Source organism: Chrysemys picta, chromosome 1, assembly GCF_011386835.1.
Source record: "Chrysemys picta bellii isolate R12L10 chromosome 1, ASM1138683v2, whole genome shotgun sequence".
NCBI lineage: Eukaryota > Metazoa > Chordata > Testudines > Emydidae > Chrysemys > Chrysemys picta.
The window spans coordinates 347,301,817-347,321,989 of NC_088791.1; the positions used below are offsets into that span (position 1 = coordinate 347,301,817).

At 53.3% G+C, this 20,173-nt stretch overlaps 1 protein-coding gene across 14 annotated transcripts in view; it reads right to left on the reverse strand.

The window, feature by feature from the left end:
* Positions 1–20,173, reverse strand: part of ARAP1 (ArfGAP with RhoGAP domain, ankyrin repeat and PH domain 1) — a 222,196-nt gene that overhangs the window by 116,382 nt on the left and 85,641 nt on the right. For 8 of the 14 annotated variants that reach the window (XR_010597928.1, XR_010597926.1, XR_010597927.1 and 5 more), the window contains one exon: positions 17,501–18,307. Coding sequence is in view for 5 of the 14 variants with exons in the window: in XM_065581836.1 (XP_065437908.1) it covers positions 17,501–18,240 (740 nt within the window). In the remaining 9 variants the exon portion in view is untranslated. Of the gene's footprint in view, positions 1–3,093; positions 3,316–5,156; positions 5,550–17,500; positions 18,308–20,173 lie in introns of those variants that run through there. The other 6 variants (XM_065581838.1, XR_010597933.1, XR_010597930.1 and 3 more) reach the window with 6 other exon arrangements.

Below are 20,173 nucleotides of genomic sequence, written 5' to 3' on the forward strand. Positions count from 1 at the left end.
CCTCCCCCCACAGGCGCAGCAGTCAGCCTGCCGCCGGCGTCGCTCCCTCAGCCAGCAGTGGCTGGCAAGGGAATGCAGCGCGGAGCAGCGGGGGCAGCCGCTCGCTGCCCAGGGCGCAGGTGAGGGACGGACGCTCAAGGGAGGCACGCGGGGGGGCAGGCGGGGCCGGGGGACGGTCGGGGGAGACACGCGGGGGCGACAGGTGAGGCCGGTGGACACTCCAGGGGAGGCACACGGGGGCGGCGGGCGGGGCCGGGGGATGCTCCGGGGGAGGCACACAGGGCCGGGGAAGGCACACGGGGGTGGCAGGCGAGGCCAGGGGACGCTCTGGTGGAGGCACGCGGGGGCGACGGGCGGGGCCGGGGGATGCTCCAGGGGAAGCACGCAGGGGCGGCGGGTGGAGCCGAGGGAGAAACCCGGCCCCGAACATTGGTGGAGTTGGGCCCCGAGGTCCTGAATTTGCTCAAGCCCGGGCACCAGGGGCCCATACAACTCGCCGCCCCTGCATGTAGACCTAGGAGACCAGAGACACGCAATGAGGCAGGGTCCAATACAGCCGGCTCTATGGGAGCTCAGCCCCTGCCCAGTGCCTATTAATAATAAATACCCCTTTGTGTTTCTACAGCATCTTCCTTCCAAGGCACTTCACAGACATCAGATTCATTAAGTCTCCTACAACCACCTTCTCCCTCCCATTAGAAACATTAGAAAGGAGAGATAGCTCAGTAGTTTGAGCATTGGCCTGCTAAACCCAGGGTTATGAGTTCAATCCTTGAGGGGGCCATTTCGGGATCTGGGGCAAAAATCTGTCTGGGGATTGGTCCTGCTTTGAGCAGGGAGTTGGACTGGAAGACGTCCTGAGGTCCCTTCCGAGCCTGCTATTCTATGATACTGTCTGCAGTGGGCTGAGAATCCTATGTCCTGTCTGCGGCTCTTCCATAAGCTCCCGGTCTGACCTTGGGCAAGTCCTCTCCTCTCTGCTTCCTCAGCTGTACGAAGGGTGTAATAATAACCACCTGCCTCCCAAGATGTTAATTCATTCCTAACTGCAAGGGCACTACACAGTAACTCCTCGCTTAACATTGTAGTTCTGTTCCTGAAAAATGCTGCTTTAAGCGAAACGATGTTAAGCGAATCCAATTTCCCCATAAGAATTAATGTAAATGGGGGGGGGGTTAGGTTCCAGGGAAATTTTGCCAGACAAAAGACTATATTATATACACACACACACACACACACACACACACAGCGCATAAGGTTTAAACAAACAATTTAATACTGTCCACACAATGATGATTGTGAAGCTTGGTTGAGGTGGTGGAGTCAGAAGGTGGAATATTTCCCAGGGAATGCCTTACTGCTAAATGATGAACGGGCACTCAGCTGAGCCCTCAAGGGTTAACACGTTGTTAATGTAGCCTCTCACTTTATAAGGCAGCACGAATGGAGGGAGGAGACACAGCATAACAGAGAGAGACAGAGACACACACCGCGTGTGTGTGTGTGTGTGTGTGTGTGTGTGAGAGAGAGAGAGAGAGAGAGAGAGACACAGAGAGAGGGAGAGACAGAGACACACACCATGTGTGTGTGTGAGAGAGAGAGATATGTGCATTGCCCATTTAAGTGTGCTGACCCCACTCTAAGTACATTGCCTTTTTAAGTAGATCAGCAAGTTGAGACAGCAGCTGCTGCCAGCAAGCTCCCTCCGTCCTGAGCCCTGTCGTGTCCCCCCACTGCTCTGTGGAGATGGGGTACAGGAACAGGGGGCAGGAGTGGGATGAGGGGGACACCCTGACATTACCCCCCGCACAGCACGCAGGAGGCTCCCAGAGCAGCTCCAAGGCAGAAGGCAGGAGCAGCACACAGCAGTGGGGGGAGGGACAGCTGAACTGCTGGCAATTGGTAGCCCGCTGGGCGACTGCAGCACAGGGAACTTAGGGGAGCTGATGGGGGGCTGCTGGTCCACCCTGGTTCCAAGCCCCCACCAGCTACCTCCAATGGGCCGCTCTTCCTGCAAGCAGTGGACAAAGCAGGCGGCTGCCAAACAATGTTATAAGGGAGCATTGCGCAGCTTTAAACGAGCATGTTCCCTAATTGATCAGCAACGTAACAACGAAACACCGCTAACCGGGACGATGTTCAGTGAGGAGTTACTGTACTAAGGCGAGGTAACAGCAAGCCCATTTTACAGACGGGGGAAAGAGGGCGACACAGGGTTAAGTGACTGGCCTGAGGTCAGAGTCAGTTTGTGATACAGCTGGGAATAGGTCCCAGGAGTCCTTGTTCTAAACACATAATGGGCCTGACTCTGATCTCACACACTCCTGTTTTCCACTGGTGTGAGATCAGAATCCAGCCCAGGGCCCAGCCCCACCACTGGACTGGGCCGGTACTCTACAGCTGGGCTACTGCCTTTGTAAAGTACAGGTGTCTGTCCACACTGCCATTAAAATCCCTCCGTTGATCATCAGACGCAAATCCCGGACAACAAGCCGGCTTCCTGCCGCTCGGTCACACCCTGATAGGGACAAGTCTACGCAGCCCATCGCTGTCACCAGGAGGACTGAAAACCTGTCCTCTGCCAAGGCCTGGGCTGTTTCTGGCGAGACACACAGGGTCCTGTGCTCGGGATGGGGCTGATAAAGGGAAGTAGCTGCTGGCTGCCTTCCCACATTCAGTTTGACTATGGAATGCACATTCAGCCTGTTGGAGACAGACAGAGCCCCTGTGGCGTGGGGGAACTGGGCATGGGGAAGTGTAGAGGAATGCACCCAGTCAGGGTGGCAGAGCACAGCTCCTTGGGGCTCCCTGCACAGGTGGCAGCGGGGCCCCAAGGTACGAGCAGACAGAGCCACCCAGCCTACTGCCCTCGGCACAGGCTGGAGGTTTGGCCCTTCGCGATCATGCATTTCCAAAGCACCCACCCTCGCAGTGCCCAGGCGCGGCCATTGCCACTGGCACATGTTACCAGCCAGTATCGGCAGCTGGAGTCATTTGTAACTGGACTGAGCAAATTCCTGGAGAACAGATCCTTGTCCTCTTCCCCTTTTCGCCACCAGATGAAACCACCGAGAACGTTACAGGTCAGCTCACCTCCAGCAGACGCCGCAAGAAGCAGATCGAGCCAAGGACAGGAAAGCAGCGCACCACGATGGCAACGCAGCGGAGAGAGCACCAGCGCAGAAAGGCCCCAGACATGGCCTGGCTGGCTCTGTAGCCCCGAACAGGGCTCCCTTTGTTCTCGCACATCTGCCTCCCTGCTCAGAGCAAGAATCCTGTCAACCCACTTCTTACAGCCCCGGGCCTCCCTCCGGGCTAGGAGAGAAGATAATGCATGAGAAGTCTGACCGGGCGGCTTGGAAAGAACCCAGAAACACTGCGGATGTTCTTAAAACAGGTTCTCAAACTTCACTGCACCGCGACCCCCTTCTGACAACAAAAATTACTACACAACCCCAGGAGGGCCAAAGCCCGACCCCCACCACTCCAGACCAGGGGGGCCAAAGCTGAAGCGCAAGGGCTTCAGCCCCAGGCAAGGGGCCTGTAACCTGAGCCCCGCCACTCAGGGCTGAAGCCCTCGGGCTTTGGCTTCGGCCCTCAGCAGTGGTACTCGGGCTTCATCCCCAGACCCCAGTATCTAAGCCACTTTGGGGTCCCGACCAACAGTTTGAGAACTGCTGCTTAAAACAACCAAACGCGTCTGTGGCAAAGGAAGCCCAGAGCAATGGGATGGGTGCTGCCGGTCCCCCTGCCGAGGTTCTCTCCGGCCAGTGAAAGATCTGAATGGCAGCTCAGAACCAGGCCCTGTTGCTATCTAAGGTGATTGGGTGGCGAGACACATGGAAACCAATGACTTGTGGAATTTAATCAATTCCTTTCCACAGATGGGAACCTTTGAAGTTACCCAATTCCTTTACAGGATGGTAAGTCATACTCAGAGGGGCCCTACCTAGCAATTCCGCTCTCTCTGTCCCCAGCCAGGAGCAAGGACAAAACGGACACACAACGAGCAATGAACATGCCTGATATCAGAGCAACCTAAAAGCAATCAGTAATCTATCATTTCCCCAGGAGGCAGCAATACCGGAACGCAGCATCACGGGATCAGCCCAGTGCTCCATCTAGCCCAGTCTCCTGCCTCTGATAGTGACCAGTTGCTTCAAAGTGACGTTGTTGGGGTCAAATTCTAACCAGTACATTGTAATAGAACAGGGGTAGGCAACCTATGGCACACATGCCAAAGGCGACACGTTAGCTGATTTTCAGTGGCACTCACACTGCCTGGATCCTGGCCACCGGTCCGGGGGGCTCTGCATTTTAATTTAATTTGAAATGAATCATAGAATCATAGAATATCAGGGTTGGAAGGGAAGCTTCTTAAACATTTTAAAAAATTTATTTACTTTACATACAACAATAGTTTAGTTATATATTATAGACTTATAGAACGAGACCTTCTAAAAACATTAAAATGTATTACTGGCACGCAAAACCTTAAATCAGAGTGAATAAATGAAGACTCGGCACACCACTTCTGAAAGGTTGCTGACCCCTGTAGTAGAATGTAGTATCGTCACCAAAAGCATAAGTGGGTTCAAAATGGAATTAGAGAAATTCATAGAGGATTGGTCCATCAATGGCTATTAGCTAAGATGATCAGGGACGCAACCCCGGGCTCTGCATGTCCCTAAACCTCTGGATGCCAGACGATGGGAGTGGACAATAGGGGATGGATCACTCGAAAATCGCCCTGTTCTGTTCATTCCCTCTGAAGCATCTAGCACCGGTCACTGTCAGAGACAGGATACTGGGCGAGATGGGCCATCGGTCTGACCCAGAATGGCTGTTCCTAGGTTCTTATGTAGATTAACGCTTCCACAGATACTTTTCCCCAACCCTTTTACTATTATTCAGCCACTAAGGATTTAAAATAGCTGTAGATAAGATCAGCAAAACAACCCACTGATAGAAAGATGAAGAGAAAGTGAGAGAGAAAGAGAGAGAGAGAGAGAGAAACTACTATGTGGATAAGGAAATGGAAAGAAAGCTTGTTGAAACACAGAATGCACCTCCCCCACCCCCACCAGCCCGTCTCTTAGCTGCTAATTTTACAAACCCCGCATTTCATCAATCAAAATTCAAACCCGAGTCCTCACCTGGGAAGGCAGCGGTGAGATTCTCATCCCTGTCTCTGGGATACAGCCGGGAAAGCACAACACAACGGGCTTTTATACTTCCAGCTGGAGACTCTGCAAGAAACCTGCCCCCACTCACGCTCCCACTGCAAACTTCACACAAGGCACTGGCTGTCCAGAAAGTCCTCCGGCGCGCACACACACACACACACACACACACACACACACGGCCTCGCTCTCTTTCTCCGGGCTGACCTTCTGTCTGAGCTGCACAATACTTCCTGAAAGAGCAGGCCCACCAAAGCAAGAAAAAAAAAACGCCACCCAGAATTCACTGGGGCTAATACTTCCTCCTCTCACCCCCAAAAAGTGACACCTCCCAGACCTTGCACTGTGCGCTGCTGGCTGCTTACCACCAACCACACTGCATAAAGGGAGGTTACCATGGCTGCCAAGAAGCACAACAGACCAAGATTTACATTACTAGTCCCCCCGCCTGAATTTAAAGGGCCATCTATCTTATTGGTATTTATTTTTCCACACTGTACAATGGCACACAAACACAGCCAGTCCCAGGCCGAGCTGAAGGACAGGTACAGGGGGCACTGGGAAATCCAGAGGTACTGAGTAACGGAGTAACTATATCCCACAGCTTCGCTTCTTGTGGATAACTCAAAGGGCAGGGGTTGTCCTCACGCCCTGCCTGGGATGCTATAAAACCGGCATGATTCCTGCTACTTTCACTGCTGTGGGTGAAAAGCAGCAGGGAGAGGCGGTTTAGTTTCATTCCTAGCTTGGGACACCTATGAACAGCAGCCGAGACAGCGGAGCGGTTTGCCTGCAGGTGCTGAAAGACAAGAGCGCATCCGTTCAGTCCTTCACTGTCCCCGCGAGCCTGAGGTTCGAAACTTCCTTTTCGGCCGTAAACAAAACCTTCGATTCTGCAGAATTCAATCATTTGGGTCCCTCGCCCTCCAGAGAACGTGTCCGACGGACGAGGGGCCGGGTGGAATTTTCATACCCTTTATTTAGCACCACGCAGACCCAATACAAATGGTTTGGGACAGGAAGTGAAGAAGAATACTTTGTCCCTCGCAGCCACAGGGGGAGCTGATGTAGGCAGAATGTAGCTATCAGATTAGGGATTTTTGCAGGACACTTGGGTGGAGTTCCTTGCTGCCATTCAGTGTTTCATAGGATCTTTAATAACCACATGTGGGCCAGCCCTTCGATTCCACCTCTCCTCCAAAAGATGGACCCTCCAGCTGCACACCACCATTCTGGGACATCACCTCGTTAGTGACATCAAGGGAACAGCACCACCTACTGGGGGGTCTGACTCTCCACTCCGTTGCTGCCCTGGGCAGTCATCTACATCTCTGCAAAAAAGGGTCTAGCTCAGTCCAACTTGCACAACAATGAACAGGGCAAGGGCAGAAGAGACTCGAGCCCTCTGTCTCTCTGTGTGTTTGGGGCACAGGGCTGGGATGATGGTTCGGAGCATGTGAATCACATGAATATCGCTGGCTACAATAGGAAATAAGGTACCCGGAGAAAGTAACACCCAGATCACCGGAATGCACTCAGCCCCTGCAGGAAGATCAGGGCTCTCCCCTTATTTGGAGATGTATCCAGGGGCTTGGTCACTGCTGTATCACATCAGTTTTGGAAGCATGTGTAGTCGCTGGAGTGAGGAATGAGCCCCTAGATGTCTAAGCTATGGCCAGTTCTGTCTCAGTGCCTGTGTACATTCAATATTTGATTTAGTTGTGGATTGGTCCTGCTTTGAGCAGGGGGTTGGACTAGATGACCTCCTGAGGTCCCTTCCGACCCCGATATTCTATAGTTCTATGAATATCACACATACACATGCTATTTGCAAATGCAACAAAGGGGGTAAAACAGTCCCCAAAACAGATAGACATGGCTTACCTGCCTCCCGGGGCATGATGAGGATTAATTGATGTTCATAGATTCATAGATTCTAGGACTGGAAGAGACCTCGAGAGGTCATCGAGTCCAGTCCCCTGCCTGCATGGCAGGACCAAATTCTGTCTAGACCATCCCTGATAGACATTTATCTAACCTACTCTTAAATATCTCCAGAGATGGAAATTCCACAACCTCCCTAGGCAATTTATTCCAGTGTTTAACCACCCTGACAGTTAGGAACTTTTTCCTAATGTCCAACCTAGACCTCCCTTGCTGCAGTTTAAATCCATTGCTTCTTGTTCTATCCTTAGAGGCTAAGGTGAACAAGTTTTCTCCCTCCTCCTTATGACACCCTTTTAGATACATGAAAACTGCTATCATGTCCCCTCTCAGTCTTCTCTTTTCCAAACTAAACAAACCCAATTCTTTCAGCCTTCCTTCATAGGTCATGTTCTCAAGACCTTTAATCATTCTTGTTGCTCTTCTCTGGACCCTCTCCAATTTCTCCACATCTTTCTTGAAATGCGGTGCCCAGAACTGGACACAATATTCCATCTGAGGCCTAACCAGCGCAGAGTAGAGCGGAAGAATGACTTCTCGTGTCTTGCTCACAACACACCTGTTAATACATCCAAGAATCATGTTTGCTTTTTTTGCAACAGCATCACACTGTTGACTAGGGTGACCAGCTGTCCCGATTTTATAGGGACAGTCCTGATATTTGAGGCTTTTTCTTATTTAGAGGCCTATTACCCCCCACCCCCATCCCGATTTTTCACACTTGCTGTCTGGTCACCCTACTGTTGACTCATATTTAGCTTGTGGTCCACTATAACCCCTAGATCCCTTTCTGCCGTACTCCTTCCTAGACAGTCTCTTCCCATTCTGTATGTGTGAAACTGATTTTTCCTTCCTAAGTGGAGCACTTTGCATTTGTCTTTGTTAAACTTCATCCTGTTTACCTCAGACTATTTCTCCAATTTGTCCAGCTCATTTTGAATTATGACCCTGTCCTCCAAAGCAGTTGCAATCCCTCCCAGTTTGGTATCATCCGCAAACTTAATAAGCGTACTTTCTATGCCAATATCTAAGTCGTTAATGAAGATATTGAAAAGAGCCAGTCCCAAAACAGACCCCTGCAGAACCCCACTCGTTATGCCTTTCCAGCAGGATTGGGAACCATTAATAACAACACTCTGAGTACGGTTATCCAGCCAGTTATGCACCCACCTTATAGTAGCCCCATCTAAATTGTATTTGCCTAGTTTATCGATAAGAATATCATGCGAGACCGTATCAAATGCCTTACTAAAGTCTAGGTATACCACATCCACAGCTTCTCCCTTATCCACAAGGCTCGTTATCCTATCAAAGAAAGCTATCAGATTGGTTTGACATGATTTGTTCTTCACAAATCCATGCTGGCTATTCTCTATCACCTTACCACCTTCCAAGTGTCTGCAGATGATTTCCTTAATTACTTGCTCCATTATCTTCCCTGGCAGAGAAGTTAAACTAACTGGTCTGTAGTTTCCTGGGTTGTTTTTATTTCCCTTTTTATAGATGGGCACTATATTTGCCCTTTTCCAGTCTTCTGGAATCTCTCCCGTCTCCCATGATTTTCCAAAGATAATAGCTAGAGGCTCAGATACCTCCTCTATTAGCTCCTTGAGTATTCTAGGATGCATTTCATCAGGCCCTGGTTTGCAAAGCACCTCAGAGAAAAAGCCCTACCTAACTGTTAAAGCTATCCTGGGGCCTCATCCTGTGAGAGGCTGAGCATCCTCGACGGCCACGGACGTCAGCAGGGCCCCAGCACCTTGCAGGATCGGGCTCTTCATCCTCACGTTGCTGCCGTCGTTGTTGGGTTTATTCCGTTTATAGAAGAACCTGTGCTCTCCAGAGAAACCCCCCAGAACAGAACCTGAATGTAGATCTCTCCCAGCGCAGTGCTGGAACCCTGAATTATTCCTGTTCCCTTGGACAACCGCCTTCTCCTGCACGCTGGAGCCTGCCAAATATGGGCCCTTTTCCATCATTTAGAGTTAATAAATAATAATACCCGGCACTTTTTAATCCAGAGATCTCAAAGCTCTTTACAACGGTAGCAACGCCCCTGGAAAGTTTTCCAATGGGGAAACTGAGGCACGGAGAGGTGAAGCATCTTGTCCCGGCTCACACACAGAGTCTGTGGCAGCGCCAGGAACACAGCCCACGACTCCAGTGCCCACTGCTGTGTGCAGTCCACTGAGTCAGGCTCTTTCCAGATGAGATCTTAATCGACAATATTCTGATTGGCTCTGTGCAAACATTAGTGTAGAGTTTCTTTGCCAGTGAGGTGCTGACTCCAGGGAGCCCCTTGCTAAAATTCTGCCATCACGTTTGGCTCCTGCTAGAACAGGGGCGGGCAAACTTTTTGGCCTGAGGGCCGTATTGGGTTTCCAAAATTGTATGGCGGGCCAGTTAGCGGAGCCTCCCCAAACAGCCAGGCGTGGCCCGGCCCCAGTCCCTAGCCAACCCCTCCTGCTTCTCGCCCCCTGACGGCCCCCCCGGGACTCCTGCCCCATCCAATCCCCCAGTTCCCTCTCCCATGACAGCCCCCGGAACCCCCACCCCTGACTGCCCCCCTCCACCCCATCCAACCCTTCCTCTCATTCCTGACTGCCCCCCCCCGGGACCCCTTCCCCATTCAACCACTCCTTCTCCCTGACTGCCCCCAGAACCCCTGCCCCTGACTGCCCCCTGCCACCCCATCCAACCCCCCCTCTCCTTCCTGACTGCTCCCCTGGGACACTGCCCCCATTCAACCTCCCTGTTCCCCACCCTCTGACCACCCCGACCCCTATCCACACCTCCGCCCACTGACCACCACCCCGAACTCTCCTGCCTCTATTTAATGCCCCCTACTTCCTGCCCCCTTACCGCGCTGCCTGGAGCACTGGTGGCTGGTGGCACTACAGCTGCACCACCCAGAGCGCCAGGACAGGCAGCCGCACCGCCCGGCTGGAGCCAGCCACGCCACGGCGCAGCACAGAGACCGGGTCAGGCCAGGCTCTGCTGCTGTACTGCCCCAGGAGCTCGCAGCCCCGTCGCCCAGAGCATTGCACTGGTGGTGGAGCAAGCTGAGGGTGCGGGGGAGGGGTCAGGGGCTAGCCTCCCGGGGCAGGAGCTTAGGGGCCAGGCAGGAGGGTCACAAGGGCCGGATGTGGCCGGTGAGCCGTAATTTGCCCACCTCTGTGCTAGAACCACGGGGCTCCAAGTTCCCCCTGCACACGGCTTCACGTTGGCGTGGACCAAGTTGCAACAAGCTGGTCCTTGGAATTATTTTGGAAGGTGGATGATTCCTGCGACCCTGCGAGTCGCCCACACATCCTGAGCCCTGCGCTACGCCAGCCACGTGCACACAGTCTCTTTTCAGGAACGCACGATACATTGTCCCCTCAACAAGCACCTTGATAAGTTTGTTGGCCCGGGTGGATTCCCTCCCTCCGGTTCCCTCCCTCTTTAGTTATGAGTATGAGAAAGCGTTTTTGTTTCAATGAAGAGAATCCTATTGAATCACAGAGTTTACTGCTGCTAAGAGGGACATTTTTGGAACCCCGATCCTCCCCATTAAAATACTGCTAGGCTACCACTGATCCTTGGCTAAAATTCCTCTCTCCCCAGCCATGGTGCTATGAGCCAATCGGCTGCCACCCTCCTCCCCAGAGCTGGCTGCATTTCAGAAAGCGCCCAGGTCCATGGTTTGTGAAGTGCTGAGGGTGGCGTTGTTCAGGATGCAAGGGTCGGCCTAACCCGGATGATCTGTATCATGGAGTTTGACGCTATTTGTACAAACAATGCCGCAGACGCCAGCTCCTGTGTCTATTTCTAAACGCAAAATGGGCTACGTTGAGAGGAAAACGTGTGTCGATTGCATGGTGCCCTGGTCCAGCTTCCATTGACCCAGTGTGAGATGGGTCAGGTTCAAAATGAACCCCCAGAGAGCTCGTCTGTCCTTGGTGCTCAGCGCCCAGAAACAAGAGCTCTACAGATCTGCCCTGCAGCCTGTCCCTCCCCACCAAATCCCCTGACCTGACTAGAGCCTCTGGCCAGAAGCACGACATAACTGGACTAGAAACAACCACCAGGCTGACCCCCACACTCCACTGGCTCCTTGGGCTCGCCCATCAGCCTGTCTGTGGCCAGCTGTCCTCGTGCCCATCTTCAAAAGGCCTGCTTCTGGCCCGCAGAAGGCTTGGTCTGGGGTGCAGCCTCTTCCTGCCGCTCCTGTTCCTCCTCTGGGAACTGTCTTGTCCATTTTCCTGGTAAAACCGCGGAGAAGATTGCAGCCTGAAATGCCTGTGTTGTGTGGCAGGGAGGTGTATACTCAGGGACTTGAGGGTAGCCCTTGAGTCTTTTAAACTGTGCAGTCTTCTGTCCGTCTTTTCAGAAAACAACGCCTGACCTCCAAAGGGTAGATCCTGGATGGTCTGTTGGACTTTGTGAGGCAGTCCAGAGACCTGGAGCCAAGAGGACCTCCTCATGGCCACCCCTGTAGGCATGGTACAGGCGGCCGCATCTGCACCATCGAGAGCCGCCTGCAAGGAGGCCCTAGAAATGAGTTTGCCTTCCTCCGCCAAGGCCTTAAATTCAGAACAGGAGTCTGGCGGCAGCAGCTCGGCAAACTTGGCCATCACTCCGCAGCAGTTAAAGGAGTATCTGCTAATGATGGCCTGTTGGTTTGCCATCCGGAGCTGCAAACCACCGGTGGAGTAGACTTTCCTCCCGAATAAGTCAAGCTTTTTGGCCTCCCGGTTTTTAGGAGAGGGTCCCTGGAACCCCTGGCACTCCCTTTGGTTCACAGCATCCACCACCAGGGAGTCAGGTGGAGGGTGAACGTACAAGTGCTCGTACCCCTTGGAGGGGACGAAATAGCATCTTTCATTCCTCCTTGCTGTGGGGGGCAAGGAGGCCGGGGTCTGCTGCCATGTTTTTGTGGTTTCACTTATAGTTTTAATAAGTGGCAGCGCAATACACGAGGGTCCAGAGGGGGCAAGGACATCCACCATGGGATCCGCATCCTCTCCCACCGCCTCTGCCTGGATCCCCAGGTTCTGTGCCACCCTGTGCAACAACTGTAGCAGGTCCCTACTCTCCTCCAAGGCCGGGGCCGTTTGACATGCCCACAACAGCCTCATCTGGGGAAGACGAGGATGAAAACACCGGTCCTGGCCACTGCCCTCGGCGCCCAGGGGGTCATGGTGCTCGTGGGGCTGGCGTGCCAATGGTGCCAAGGCTGCCGGTGCCGGGATCATCGGCACCGGAGCTCAAAGCGGCAGGCGGGGGTACAGGAGTCGTTGCCAGTTGCTGCAAAGGGGCGACGGATGCCAACGCGATCGACAACGATCTGGATCTCGATGCTGGGTTCAGACTCTGGGCCTGATGATAAGCCCAGGGCATCCAAAAGGGCCGCTGAGTTGGTGGTTGCCATGGAGGTGGCCACGGTGCCGGAGGAGGCGGGTGGTGTCACCTACGTCTAGACCTCCTGCTGCTGGACCTATCCGAACGATAGGACTCCGCCTCGGACTCCCAAAAGAAAACTACAGAGGAGCAGTACTGGGTGGTGCCGAAGAGCAGTGTTGAGCCTCTGGGGACTGATGCAGTTCCCCGCCCCCGTGGGCGGCCGGAGATGGGGAGCGGCGTGACATCATCGCCAGCTTGCCCCTCGATGGAATAGGCAGCCGGGCTAACACCCGTGCCTCGTCCCTCCTTGGAGAAGGCGGAGCCGTCAGGCGAATAAGGTCCGGTGCTGTCTCAAAAGTCTCCGGAGTGGAGGGGAGTTGAATGTCCCGGCCATGACGGTCCAGAGAACGGTAGTGGGCCGGACTCGACTGGACCCCTTGTGGGGCAGGAGTTGATGAGCCCCTGGGAACTGCCGGACCCGAAGTAGGCTGGGTGGGCTGAGGTCTCCCTGCCACTGTCTCCTTAGGCTTAGGAGGGGAGAGTGCCCCCTCTCCTGCCTCTTTTTCTTCTAGGCCACCGGGGATACAGATCGGCGCCTACCAGAAGTCTTATGTTCGGTGTCGTGTTGGTGCCGAGAGTCTTTAATCTCCTTTCTAGGAGCCGACTCACGCACTGTCAGCGCCGGTACGCTGCGCACGGAGGAGGAGGAGCTCGGCACGAGCTCCGCCAACCCAGGGTCGGATTGCGGGCGGATGGCTGCCTCCGTGAGGATACGCCTGAGTCTCTGCTCGCGATCCTTACGGGTCCTCGGCCAAAAACCCTTTAGAAACGCGGCACTTGCCCTTTTGGTGACTCTCACCAAGGCACTTCAAACAAGAAGTGTCACTTTTTGGTATCAACTTTCCGCAGACTTCACACGGTTTGAACCCCGGCAACCAGGGTATGCCCTGGCGGTGGGGGAGAAACGGGGGGGAACCCCCACAACGAAAGCTTCGCCTACTACTATTATTAACTTAAGAGAAAAACTACTAACTATACACAAAATACAATGGCTCACTGCTCAAGGCACTTGCAGAAGCAAGAGCGAGGGAAGTTCCAGCTAGCCATCATGGGCAGTAAGAAGGAACCGAGGGGATGGCGGGTCGGCAGGGCCCAATATTGGCCACCATGAAGGCGCGAGTCCAGAGGGGCACCCAGGCCGGCCCTACGGATGCCGCTAGGGGAAAAGTCTTCCAGCTGCTGTGCACGCAGCACACACGTACCTGATTGGAATGGACACGAACAAGCACCCGAAGAACTTAGAGGAACCCACAAGATAGATATGGAAGAAATTCTACCTCAGTGTGACCTGCTGCTCCCCCCCGGCCCTCATTGCCAGTGCCTGCCTGCGCCAGCTCTAATTTTGATCATAAAGGCCAAATTTCGCTATAAGCTGCGTATACCCATCTCCCATAACCTTCTGCGGGGAGCTGCCTGTGAATAACTGATGGCACAATTTGGCCCTAAGTGTCCTCCTGCCTTCCTTGTCTGTCTGCCATGTACCCCACACACCCACGCAGCGTAGGAAAAAAATCAAAACAAAAACTCCAGCCAGAATCTTGACCCCGAACAGACAGAAGAGCCAGAGACTTCACAGAGTCCGCCAGGGACATCACTATTGATGTGTCAGGCGCTCAGAATTACAATGACAGACAGGCAGGCGGCTGTGTGTGAAGGTAGCTAGACAGACAGAACCAAACAATGACTATGCACATAAGAATTATTAACATATCTTGTATTAATTCTTTGCTCACTGGCACCATTTCCACAGTCACGACAGAGCTGTCCTGAAGGCTCAGACAGGCTCTCAATCATTTTCTCCTCTCCTTCTCAACCCCCTGGTGTTGCCCCACAAATCTCTACTCTGTTGGGTTTTAGTTGTCGACAATTTTTTTTTTAGTTTCCTAGTAATATATTCACTTTTAAAAACCAGTTTCTCGGCATAACGCAGGCCGGAGACCCTCGCTCAGTAAATACACACCGTGGCATTTCACAGTGAAGGAGGTAATCTTACACATCCTATGTGCTTGTCACTACCGGTGCTCTGGGAGCTGCTTTGTGCGTTTGGTCAGTGGGATGATGGCCAGTTTCCCCGTTGTTTGTGGCTAATTTCACAAAGGTACTGGGACGCGAGCTGACGGTGAGGAAACATGATCCAGACAGTGTTTCTCAGCGTTTTTGGGTTGATGCCCCCTTATTTGAAGTCCAAAATTTTCAGGACTCTCTGACGTTTACACTAGAAGTAAGAGTAAAACATGGATCAATGCTACCAAAGAATTGATGCTAAGCCTGTCTGTCTGTCTGCCTGTGAGAGAGAGAGAGAGAGAGAGAGAGAGAGAGTTAGGGAGATTTCAGGCAAGTCACTTAATCCGCCCTGTGCCTCAGTTCCCCACAGGGGTAGTACTTTACCAGGGTATTGTGAGGGTACAATCTAGCAATGACTGTTCAGCGCTCGCATGCTCTGGTGATGTGGACCATACAGTTACCTAGATAGATACGGAATGCCTCTCTGAGGCTAACTTATAGGGGGAAGTTGAGCCCCTCTCAGGCAGGTTAGTGAGTACAGACAGCTCCTCTTGCCGGAAGAATCAGCTTGATTTTGCAGGCAGCTCCCCTTTGCATTTACTTTCCAATTCTCTACAAGATTTAAAACTATCAACCGGAAAGGTTTGCAGAACATTCATTAACTGTTCTAGTGTGTCATTTTCATCCCCCAGATCTTAGGCGTCAGTTGCACGAATTCAGCACTAGAGAGCAGCATTACACCAACTAAAACAGACAACACCTTTTTGGCTGTATCTTGTGCTGAGCTAGGCAGAGACAATCACTCTATCCAAGGCCAGCAGCCATGGCTGCCGCATCTCCGCTTCCCCCGTGAGCCACTTCCCGAAAACCCCAGGAAATCTCCCTGGAAGGAACAAACTTGGGAAAAGTCACTATGACGAGATGATGTTCAGTGCTGGTTCGTGTTCAAAGGACTGCACAATTATCCTCCGCTAGGGAGGGAAGGAGCTTTATCCCCCTTGCAGAGAGGGGGAAACTGAGGCACACGGGTTGCGAGACTTGCTCCAAACTACAGAGGGAGCCAGTGTCAGAACAGCCTCAGACGTTCCTGTCATAGGAGCTGTACATGTTCCTAGAAAGACTGTACCTCCGGAGTCCCTCCTCCCAGGTCCTGTGTACAGACCACTAGGCCATGTCTCTGTCTACTAAACCACTACCAATGACCATGCTTTGAGCTTTATATAGTGCCTCATGTCTGCGTGTGCGGAGACCACAGCCTGTCACGCTGACCAGGACTGTCCCCTGGAGCAGCGACCACTGTTTTTTCTGTGTTTGTGTGGCGCCGAACACAACGAGGTCCTGGGCCATGACTAGGCTGCGAGTATGAGGATGATACAAATAAATAATAATAAGCAAAGTCCTGGGCACTCCCTCCGGGTGGTGCGGAAGGATTATTATCCCCAGGGTAGAGGTGAGGAATTTGGACACAAAAATTATTGCCCAAACTTCCAAGAGTGGCCTCAAATTTGGGGTGCCCACGTTGGGACCTACTGGGGCCTGATCTGTGGCAGGGCTGGGCACTTGGACCTCTGAACAGCAGGCATGGGGGGAGGCCCCCAAAGCTGGGCACACAAAAATCTGTGGCCACTTCTGGAAAACGTGGCCCGTGCCCAGGTACCCACAGCTGAGTCAGAGGCAGACCTGGGAACCAAACCCAGAGAAGTCCTAGTCTCCTGCTCTAACCACTAGACCTACAAAGTTTATAATGTTTATAGAGAGAAGAAAACGCACCCTGTTCGTGGGAAGCGAAATCAACACCACACAGTGCCACCCATCCACACGAGACACCAGGGCCAGCTCTAGCGGCGGGCGGGCGAGTGGGGCAGTCACCCTGGGCCCAACTTCCACACTGCTGTGCCACTCGGCTTTTTAATTTTTTTTTCTCCATTCTGATTGGAGCAAAAGTAACCGGCCACTCTGATTGGCGGCCTGCTTATTTTGTTTGTTTGTTTTTTGCTTTGCTGATTGGCCAGATGTGGTTGGTTTATTTTGCTCAGCTGCCAGTGTTTGGCAAAATGGGTAGGGCCACTCCTGAGGGAGATCAATGATTTCTGTGATACTCAACACACACACACACACACACACACACACACACACACACACAAGTCTCATCTCTGTAGTCGGCAGCCTGCTATACAGTAACATTCCCCAGCACCAGCTCAGGACGCCACAGCTGACTGGACTGCACACCCGGCAGTAACTCACACCGATCTGGTGGCCTCTGTGGGCTCCCCGTGGGGACTTCGGTGACCACCGCTAGGCAAAGACTTTGTGCTGCAGTTATGGAGAGAAAGCCCCCCTCCCAGCCCTGTCCCAGGACAACCCCCTTTCTATTCACACCCAGCGATTGAGCTCCCGCTCCCTTGCACTGTCTGCTTCGGGGCGCCCAGCGTCCTGTCCATCCTTCCAGATGGGAGTCCCTCAGCCAGTGCCACAAGGTGGAGAAGGTCGCTGAGCTGCGTGATGCCCAGTATTAGCCCTACGGCCATTTTCAAGGGGACACACAAACATTTGGGTCGATGGCTCTAAGCAACGTCTCTAGGAAAACAGGTTTGGGACATGCAGACGCATCTACATTGCTCAGGCACTTCCTCAGACCCTTCCCGGACTTCACACCCACGGCTGCACTGGGTGACCCAGAGCCGGGATTCACAGACTGGCGAGAAGCGCACTGAGCTCTGCACGGGGCCAGCAATGGTTTCAGCAGCCCCTGGGCTTCCTCGGAGGTCCCTCGCCCAAGCACGGACCCAACCTAACCTGGTTTAGCTCGGGAGACCTGAGAAGAGCCAGGTGACGTGGCCCTCAGTGAAGGCACCTATCCCAACCCCCCTGGCCTGCATCCGATTCCACAGTCATCAGCCTTCCGATTCTCCCGTTCGCCTTACCTGGTGGCCGTCCTCTGGGACAAAGCCCTTGGTGGCAGCAAGGGCGGTCTGCTTGGCAGGGGGGGCACCTTGAGGGAGAGGGGCTTGGTCTCCAGCTGGTGGCGTTTCATGGGCAAAGGGGGCAGCGGTGGCTTCCCTTTCCCTTCAGGGACTGCTGGCCCCAGAGAGAGCTTGTCTCTAGCTGGCAGAGGAGCGGGCAGCGGAGGGGCAAAGTCAGTGAAGGGGGGCGGTTCGGAGCGACAGGGGACAGTGGGGGACAGTTCGGCAGAGACAGGAGATGACGCTGAGGAGAACTTGACGGGAGGGCGACACCCCAGTCTGGGGGGGATGGGTGGGGGCACCTGGCTGAGGCCGGCAGGGTTCTCCAGCTCTGTGAGAAGAGGAGACTTCCTGCTGGCTGGCGTGACCGAGTCACCTTTGAGCTCCAGCTCTGCCTGGGTGGTCACGGCATCCGCGCTGACCCGGAAAATGTTGCGTTTCATGGGAACCGGCCTCCTCGCTGCTACCACAGGCCCCTCCGTGGCTGGCGGACTCTCCATGAAGGCCTTCTGGAGCCCAAGGAGGATGCGCTTGCGATGGCCCGGCAGCACGATCCCGATCCGGGTCAGCGCCTCATCCGTCAGGTTCCTGCAGTCCGACACCTTCCAGAGGTCATTCTTCTCAAAGCTCTCCAGGTACTGGTCCAGGTGAAGGGCTCTGAGCCATTCAGCCACGGGCAGGGACGCCCCTTCCTCCATCATGGGACAGGGGAGCTCCACCTCAGTTCATTTCTCCAACGTGTGGTGAGCTTCAAAATGGCATCCACGCCTAGAGGGAAACAATCAAAGAGCTCTTAAGAATGTACTGGGCAAAGTGTTAGCTGATCACAGCCCCTGCAGAAGGGGAACCAAGCCTCCAACCCACCTCCCGTGTACCAATGCAACATCGCACTGCAGGTGAACAGGCATCAGAGCATCAAACAGGGAGGGGACAGAGGCCCGGTCCTGCCACTCTTCCTTGGGCTGTTCCATAAAGCTTCCCACTAAATCCCATGAGATTCTTACCCCATTTTACAGAGGGGAAACCTGAGCCCCAAAGATGCTAAGACCAATATTTTCATGATACCGTCTAGATCAAAGTGAGCTGATTTTCAGACCAGGCCGTTCTATTCTATCCAGGGTCTTATACCGCCCTCATCAGCACAGCATCCAAGCGCCTTAGCCCCCGTGAATGCCATGGAAGTCAACAGGAGCAGTGGACTGTCAGTACCTCTGAGAAAATCAAGCCACTTTGTTCAGGTCCCTGCGTGCAGCTTTAGAAGCCTCGCTTCAGACAGCCAAACAAATCTAGCGGCTTGCCCCAAAGTCAGCCACATAACGCTGATTAATTTACCCAGAAGACCCACGCCAACATGAACGTCGCCTATGAACCCACAGAGCAGATTGGAAAATGAGGAAGCTCCCACCTTAGACTAAGTATCAGCAAAAAACCCCTGAGAGCCAAGTGTGTTCGACGGTAATAGTCTCCCCAAAGGGAAGTGGTGGGAGATATAAGGATATTAAAAGCGGGGCTGCTGACACAGCAGGGGACAGACTGGAAGGAACACTCCTACGCTGGCCGGGCCACGTGCCCCAGTCCGGCTCTTCCATCTCTAACTCCTAATATTCCTATCAGGAGCACACACGAAAGAGGCAGGAGAGGGTGAATATGGCACATTGGGGACCGGCACAAACACAACAGACATCAACCGCCCTGCGTACATAGGGACAAGGGGACATCCCATTCAGCAGCGGCAGAGTGGGGGCTGGATGGAAACCAACAGAGCAGGGACTGTTGCAATGTTGCGAGTGCCACTGATGCCCAGAGAGTCACGACAGCGTCTTCACGAGGCCCAACGCTTCTCTGACTGAGAGACACTCCTTTAACTCTGGCTCCTTGCTCGCGATGCCAAAGCCTCGGCTGACCACAGAGCTGTTACAGGGTCAGAAGCAACACTGTGGTGAAAACCCTCTGTGACGTTCCCCTGGTGTTATCTGGACCGGTGATCTGCTAGGTCACTCCAATCCTCGACTCTGGGAGCCGGCGTTACCCTGCTCTGCTGTGAGAACCCCCACTCCCGGGCTGTTCACACACAGCTTCTAGCATGTAACCTGCTCCCAGCACACGAGTGAGCACTTTTGGCCAGACGCTGCTTGGATTATGCAAGCGAATGACACTAGCCAATATCTCCGGTCCCAGACACGACCCTAGGAACCTCCATCTTGCAGTGTCCAGTTATGCCTACTGAACGCTGCAAGCTTGTATGAGTTCAGCAATTTAACAAAGAAATTGATATGCACCAGGCTTGTTATCCCAAGGGGAGTCTCTGACACACTTCAAACCAAACGCACTGCTTCAGGTAGAAGAAACAAACAGATTTATTAACTACAAAGATACATTTTAAATGATTATAAGTCAAAGCACAAGAAGTCAGATTTGGTCAAATGAAATAAAAGCAAAACACATTCTAAGCTGATCTTAACACTTTCAATGCCCTTACACATTTAGATGCTTCTCACCCCAGGCTGGCTGGTTGCTCTTCAGCCAGGCTCTCCCCTTTGATCAGCGCTTCAGTCGCTTAGTGGCGATGTCTGTAGATGGAGGTGGAAGAGAGAGGAAGAGCAGGGCAAACGTCTTTCCCTTTTATCATGCTCT